The following is a 7,993-nucleotide window of genomic DNA, read 5'->3' as shown; positions in this document are numbered from 1 at the left end:
ATAAAGAGAAGAAGAAGAAGAAGAAGAAAGAAGACGAAGAAGAAGCAGAGAAGAAGAAGAAGAAGAAGAAGACTAGAATACAGAATAAAATAAGAAGAAGAAGAAGAAGAGAAGACTCAGACGAAAGCATCAGCCTCAGACTTCTCCACCCATGCTGCTGTTTACATTTCCTGCCACTTACTGCTGCTCTTCCTCGCAGTGAGGTTCAGATCAGCAGTGCTCTGCTCCACATCACCGGGATGGCCTCACAGTGTCAGACATCTCTAGTTATCCTCCACTTTTCCCAGTTTATAAAGCGGCAGCGGGTCAGGGAAGCTGATTTTAGGACAAGAAAAAACAAGAGTGTGGCATTTAAAAAAAAAAAAAAAAGTGTACGAAGGACAAAGAAATGACCAAGAAAAAAAAAACATATTCCAATAGTGGTCAGTAGAAAATGGGTGCGATGTTGGCCTTGGACGGGATGACGAGTTCCTGATAGAACAAGGGCAGAGTGTGTGAAAATCTCCAGATGTATCTGCGGTTTGTGTTTCCCACCAATTTCAGTTGTGATTTTTATGTTGCGGCGACAGACTTTTTATTCCCAAGGAGCCTGCAGTCCCGAGACAATGACTCACAAGTCTATGCACCATTATAATTCGTGTTTATTCCACACAGCAATCCAACGTAATGTAATTATTGTTTATATAAGAAATCTGCCGCTGATTTGGGGTGAAATTTTCACCGTCTGGGATAAAATATGCAAAGTTAGTTTTACTGTGTCTGGTCAGACAAGACATTACAGACTTAAAGATGTCCCCAAAAAATAAATAAATAAATAAATAAATAAATAAATAAATAAATAAATAAATAAATAAAAATCAGAGAGGTACATTGAGTGGCCACTAGATGGTATGATCTGTCGGCTTTGGACGAGCTGACCTCAGATCATTGTCTTTGTAATTCAGCATAAATTCAAACTCAGCACGTCTTATTATCTATTTACTGCCCTTAAGTTATATGCAGGCTACGACATCAATGTGATGCTGACTTTATTTAAGGAGGGATGCGTGTTTCCCCCCCCCCCCGGGATTTACGCTTAAAAAAACAATTTCAAATATTATCTAAAAGACGAGCAGCAGGGATGAATTGTTTGTAAGTGTTAATATATTTTTTGTTATTTACAAAACATTTGAAGAACACAGGCGGTACTATTTTGTCTCTTCAAATGATTTGTTTTGTGCACAACGCACAAACAAGTGTAAAATATATACACGTTAATTTAAAATAGTGTTATTATTATCAATAATAATAATAATAATAATAATAATAATAATAATAATAATAATAATAATAATAATAATAATAAATTATTTTATAATTTCCCTCAGTTTAACTAATACATTTCATTTTAATCAACCAGGTCCAGGTTCTGTTTGTATGTGTTACTAAAGGCTTAATAAACAAAACTTAAATGTGACACAATCACTCTATAGATAACAAAATAATAATAACAATAATAATAATAATGAAAAAAATCATTGGCCTCCAAACATGAGGCCAGAAATGATTCGCCTAAATCAAATGTCTTTCCAGAAAGGCGTGAATGAAGCAAAACATTTGGATCCTAATTATGCGGTCATTTTATTATGCACTGCGCACTTAAACAGGGAAAACCTGCGGTTTGCAAATGCGCCTTGCTTTTAATCAGACGCGTCCTGCTGTAATTTGGTGGCGGTTTAAGCTGTGAAAGGCGGAGGGTGGAAGGTCCTGATGTGGATCTTCAGGACAAATATTCAAATTTCTAGATTCCGGGATGTCGCTATTGGCAACATGTCATCTATTTGTATATTCTTATGTTTATAGACTATTAAAAAATTATTTTTCTTCTTTCTCAAACATTTTCTCAGCGCGCATTTTTACGCATCTTTGGGTCACCACATATGATCTGACGCTTTAATGATATTAAACCTCCCTCAATTGAGACACCCCGCAGTCTACAGCTGCATTCAGGCCCATATTATCAGGAACTGTGTGCACATGTTAAGGTATACCTGTTTTTTTTTTTTTTTGTTTGTTTGTTTTTTTGCTTGTTTTTGCAGCAGCACTTCGACTGCGGTGCAGATTAAACAAAACACAACAGATCCCGAGTGATCCGGAAAGCATGCTTCTCCCACTTTGTTGCGTCAATTCTAGACCTGCTTCCCAGTTTGAGGATACACTCATATTAGGCTACCGACAGAGCTGTCAAAATGATGAAGTGAAAACCTTAAAAAATAATAATAAATCCCTGTGCGTTTATTGTAATAAAGCATATTAATGTTGGATTTAGGCGATGTGTAGAAACCTGGACATGCTTTCACATATGTTTTATTGCTTTATTGTGATATTGGATTGTTTTATTTTTCCCTGAGCGTTAATGTGTCTATCCCATAAAATGCTAAATTCTGACAATACTAATTGTTTTACATGATTTCAAAAATATCCAAACTCAACCAACAGGCAAAATCCAGTCCTGCAAAGATCTAGTTTGATCGCTGATTTGGAGAATTGCTATGTTAAAGAAATAGATGAAGATCCAACCTGCTTGTCACTTCAGGGTCCAATAATTTAAAAGAAAAAGCTTCCTTTAAACTTTTCTTAACTTTCCCCCACCCGAGTGAAGGCAGCATGACGTCATTTATGCAATGCCCAATCATTAAAAAGGCTTTCCCCCAGTTTAGCCAATAGCCGCCAGAGGGGAGTGCATGTGAGTCACAGGTGAGGCTGTTTGGTTGAAAAAAATGGGCAAAAAGGGCCGGAGTCTGGAAAGAGTCTGAGCTGATGGCAGATCTGTGCGGCGGATAAGCATCGCGCCAGCGGGTTTTTGCAAAACCTCCTCTTCTTCTGCGGGAATGAGAGCGGAAAGCAGCGCTGGAGGGAAAACGTTCAGTTTGAGCAGAACTCTTGCGACGGAGCAGCCTAACATGTGGATGAACTGACATTTCCTTCTCCACCAGGGCTGATTACTCAACTTCAACACCGAGCAAAGCGTCGCTCCCCTTGGAAAAAATGGCCGTCCGTGGCAACTCGCTGATGCCTTTTTCCATCCAGGCCATCCTGAACAAAAAGGACTGCAGCAGACACTTACCAGAGCTGGACGTATGCTTCTCCAAAGCGGCGTGTTGGAAAATATTCGGAGAGATGAACGACGGGTCCGGGAGGACCGAGGAGGCGTCCTGTGTGCGGACAGAGCAGAAAAGCTACGACTCGGACTCCGGACTCAGCGACGACAACGACGGAAAGACTCAAGCAATGCGCAAGCCGGAGAGGGACGGCGAGCCGGGATCAGACGTGCCGGAGGAGAGCCTGCAGGAGGAGACGGACCATGAGTCTGCGGCTGCGGAGAATGCAAAGAGTGACAGTGAGCCCAACAATACTACGGGTGGGTAGGCCTTTAAAAGACGCGCATACGTGCGTAAAGACACCTGAATGTGTTACAGCGACTGTTTTTGAGTTAAAGCTACAAATTTTGAGTCAGACTGCGTAACAATTGTTAATAATAGATGTTTTATTTTGTGGGCAGAGATGTCTCGACCACGACGGTCGTTTAGGACATTGGACCTAATTTGCAAAGACTTCTCCACATCCTGCTCGCTTTTACGCACGAATTGTCCTCTGTTTGTGCTTGATTATGAATGGGAAGTCTGGCACATGTTTAAGCCCCTCACTATTATACCTATGTTTCCTGTATTAATATTCATTTATACTGCAAGATTGAATTGCGGAGTTCATGAGACGTTTTTTAAATTACAATATTCTACAAATATTCTGGTTAAATTGGAGATGTTTCCTTATAACTGAACAATCTCAACAAGACAGTTCAATGCAATGTATTTACCCGAAGCCAAATAATACATATATATATAAAAAAAAAACAACGAACGACGTAAATTATTGCTATCAGAAATTACATGCACGTCCAATTTGTGTGTCTTCTCCGCAGACTCCAGCAACCCAGACGAGAAGAACCTGGAGCAGCCCAAGCAGCGGAAGAAGCGCTCCAGAGCCGCCTTCTCCCACGCACAGGTCTTCGAGCTGGAGCGCCGCTTCAACCACCAGCGGTACCTCTCCGGGCCCGAGCGGGCGGACCTGGCGGCCTCCCTGAAACTAACAGAGACACAGGTCAAGATCTGGTTCCAGAACCGCCGCTACAAGACGAAACGCCGGCAGATGGCCGCAGACTTGATGGCATCCACCCCGGCGGCCAAAAAGGTAGCGGTGAAGGTTCTAGTGCGGGACGACCAGAGACAGTACGGCCCCGGGGAGATCCTGCGGCCCCCGCTGCTCTCCCTGCAGCCTTCCTATTATTACCCGTACGCATACTGCCTCCCTGCGTGGACACTGTCTGCGTGTGCGGGGAATCAGTGAGAACCCTGAGACTTTTATTTATTATTCATTTGTTTGCTTCTCTTCCCGGGAACCAACATAACTTTACGGTTTTTTTTTCTGACAAGAAGAAGAGCCCTGAGGGGAACGTTAATCAGCTCTGCGTCCCTGATTTGTCATCGGGTTGTTTCTAGACTTTTTTTTACACTCTCAAATACTTTAAATAATATTTTAGTAAGAGTCTGTGTCTGATCTGCAGATATCCTTAAAAGCTATCTGGAATGATATGAAAAACTGATTTGTGTCATTTTATCTCGATGCTGGGACCCCCTCAAGAACCCTATAGACTTAAAATGACACCTCATATGATTTTACATGCGCCTTCCTACCTCTGCAGTGATTGGAAATAGATATATTCCGTTGACATTTTTTAAAACGAGCAACTCTCTGTTAGAGATTGTGTTTTGTTTATTAATTTTTTTGCTGTGTTTGTAAAGGTAAGATATTTAAGCACTTTTGAGCATATATGTCATTTTTCTTCGTGCAAAATGCATGCAGCGCGCATGTTCGGGTTCGGTCTTAAAAGAAAGGCTTGTTGGGCCTGAGAGTGGCACGAAGCGACTTCTGACTGAAATTTGCATGTTTTTGTGTTGAATGGTTGTTTAGATCGAATAACATTAAAACATATCAGGCATTAATTATTGGATCTGGATGCGATTTTTTTTTTGTTTTGCGTTCTTTTACTTGGAGCAACGTAGGAAACAAGAATGTTTTCCAACATTTTGGAGCGTTTTTCCATTTTTACGCACACTTTAATTTGCAACTTGGTCAGGTACTCATGATCAGTAATACTAATTACTAGTTCTCTAGGTTATATTCTTTAGTTTATTATATACCCACCTGCAGTGACCAGGGCGATGAACTGATTTGGTTAAATCATTTCCATGCCTTGAACTGGTTTTTCTATGTTTCCTCCTTGGGAAATCCCCGAGGCTTGATATATATATAAAAACAAAAACAATGATTTACTTAGCGAATAAAGTGTAATTTATTTCACTCTCTCGTCTCTTTATAACATAATCCCTCAGAGATTTTATTTCACCTGAGCCATGGTGGCTTTCCTCCTGTCACACCGTGATGAATTGCTCTGTAATTCCTGTACAGGCCGAACTGACAGCTACCTTTACGGCTCTATGTCATCACAAACAGAGGAGTATTCCGGGGTTAAGGAGGCTCATGTCACTACACCTACATTTAAGAACAAAGAATAGGTTTCTCGTTTTGCCCTTTAAGTGGTTTTTTCCCCCTCTCCTTCATGCTAAACAAAGGCTTAAACGCCTCTTTCTTCGCGGATTGAGGTTTCTATATTGGTACTGAAATATTGCAGGAATCGCGTAGGCTTGTTGTTCCGAGTATATTTACAGCCTGGGTGTTAAGTTGAGGTCAGAAGGGAGCTGCCGTGCAATACTCCCTCATCTTTGACCTTGTAAAGGCTTATTCAATCCCCCACTGACCCTACTTGAAAGCGTTGGACTGCAAATCAGTCAAAACGTGCTGAAATCCACTTAATATTGTCTGCTTCAGATGCCTGTGTATCAACTGTTTCCCTTCATTTTTGTTGCGCAACAGTCTTACGCACCGCTGATCTGTTTGATGCAGGCAATGCGATAAAGAGCTGCCAACGCATCCTTGGTTGCTTCAGATTTCGAAATGACACACAGTGATGATAGTGACGAGTCCCATATACTTTACATGTAGCCTATATGTACCTGCATGTGTATATATGTGATACAGAGGGACATATAGGAGCTGGAATTCCTTTCAGCCTTGTATTTAGGAGGGAAACACCCGTATTGGCGTCCATTAACATCCTGTCTCCCCATTATTTCTTTATTGCGTAAACGCTACTGTGGCACAATAATAGCCAGATTTGAGCGATAAATGAGTAAATACTCTTTGCAAATAAAATGAATTTCTTTCTAGATGCAAAAAAAAGTTTACAAGAAAATTATTGACGGACTTGAATTCTGCTCAAAATATTTGGGATTTTTGATTATTATTTCCTTGTTTCGCTGCGATACATATTTGTAAAAGAAGAAGAAGAAAAAAACATTTACACCCCTGGAATCGGCTCTGGTTTGGTTCATGTGTTTATCTTAATTGCCCCTCTGTATATATATATATATAAATATGACTAATTGCTATTTAACAATACATTCCATTTAAATAGCTACTCCAGGTTCAGTTTAACGTGCGTAATGTGGCGCATCATGAACCTGGAGTCACGTAATCAAAATTGTTGCTCCATATAAATTATGAACGAGGGATTTAAATCACATAATTATTTTACTGGTCATCATTATTTGTTTCTTCTTCAATGGTGTTTTTTCAACAGTGACGTCATATAGTCCCGCAACACGAATTGGATTGTGAATGTCTTCTTTATCCTGGTGCATATAGTTGGGTCTCTCTCTTAATAAGTATCTAATTAGTGAGAATTATTGACACTTCTTTATGCTAACTTATATATGATGGTCTGCTGAATCAAGAGCCCTGGACTTGGGTAGGAGAGCCGCAAAGAAAAATCTGAGAGAAAAGGCAGTCAAGTGTGAAAGATTTTTTGTCCAAATGTTTTATCTACAGACATTTGAAATAGATTTTGATCAGCTTTGAATATTTGTTTTCATTTATAGAGTTCTTTGTTTGTAAGTATATCGGTTTATTAGATAAAATAATAGGAAGCTGCAGCAGAATAATAGATTTTTGAAATTGTGAGTCACAATTAATCTTTATCAGTCTTCGTAAAAGCCCATTCACTACAAATACAGATTTATTATTTTATCTAATTCTTCTTTTTACTGCAAATTGTTGTTTTATTCCAGATGAAAACCTCATCACGTTTTGAATTGAGCTTCTAAAAAGCATGTCATTGCGCGATGAAGTGTCCTTTCCTTTCCTTTCCTTTCCTTTCCTTTCCTTTCCTTTCCTTTCCTTTCCTTTCCTTACCTTACCTTAGCCATGTGCTTCACAGTGGCCAAGGAGCAGATTCCTCTTCATCCCCTGTGATTCAACTTCTGGACCACATGGATCACACTTTCAAACAACACTCTCCGCAAAACAGCTGGAGGCTTTAAAAAGAATGACACCCAAATGCCTCGACAGAACGGACTGTAAATTTGTATTTTTAATTCTGTAAATTGGAGGAAAACAAAGTATTGGTGGGCATCACACATGAAGTTACAGTGTGATTATTTCACAGCTTGTAGTTTGATAAATTTTAGAGTCCCAAAAATAATATTTTTAAAGATTAAAAAACAACAACTTTTGCTAAGAATTATTGATTCAAATTTAATTTGGACATCTATATTTGATATGATTTGCACCTGTTTAGCTTGTAAGTTGGCTTAAGAGGGTATACACTGTAATTTATACACTATATAAAAAGAAAGATGGAGAAAATGGAACCCTGAATGCTGCTTGGAGTAAAAGCTGGATTTAAATCAACAAAGCAATTAGTGAATTGTCTAAAATTATTGTGAGAAATTTCTCTTAAGTTAAGCTGCTACAAGTTGTTGCAAAATATTTGTCTTTTCAATGCCAGAAGGATTTATAAAAACCTCTGTATATTTACTCTCTATTGGGCTAGAAT

General features: G+C 39.4%; 1 protein-coding gene across 1 annotated transcript; it reads left to right on the top strand.

The window, feature by feature from the left end:
* The first annotated feature begins 2,726 nt into the window (after positions 1–2,726).
* Positions 2,727–5,303, top strand: nkx3-2 (NK3 homeobox 2). Its single transcript, XM_023328372.1, has 2 exons — positions 2,727–3,400; positions 3,962–5,303. The coding sequence occupies exons 1-2, from the start codon at positions 3,028–3,030 to the stop codon at positions 4,384–4,386; spliced, it is 798 nt and encodes a 265-aa protein (XP_023184140.1). The 5' UTR covers positions 2,727–3,027; the 3' UTR covers positions 4,387–5,303.
* Positions 5,304–7,993: the final 2,690 nt, after the last annotated feature.

The sequence above is a fragment of the Xiphophorus maculatus genome, chromosome 23 (assembly GCF_002775205.1).
Source record: "Xiphophorus maculatus strain JP 163 A chromosome 23, X_maculatus-5.0-male, whole genome shotgun sequence".
Taxonomy (NCBI): domain Eukaryota; kingdom Metazoa; phylum Chordata; class Actinopteri; order Cyprinodontiformes; family Poeciliidae; genus Xiphophorus; species Xiphophorus maculatus.
This window is presented reverse-complemented; position numbering and strand designations above follow the sequence as displayed.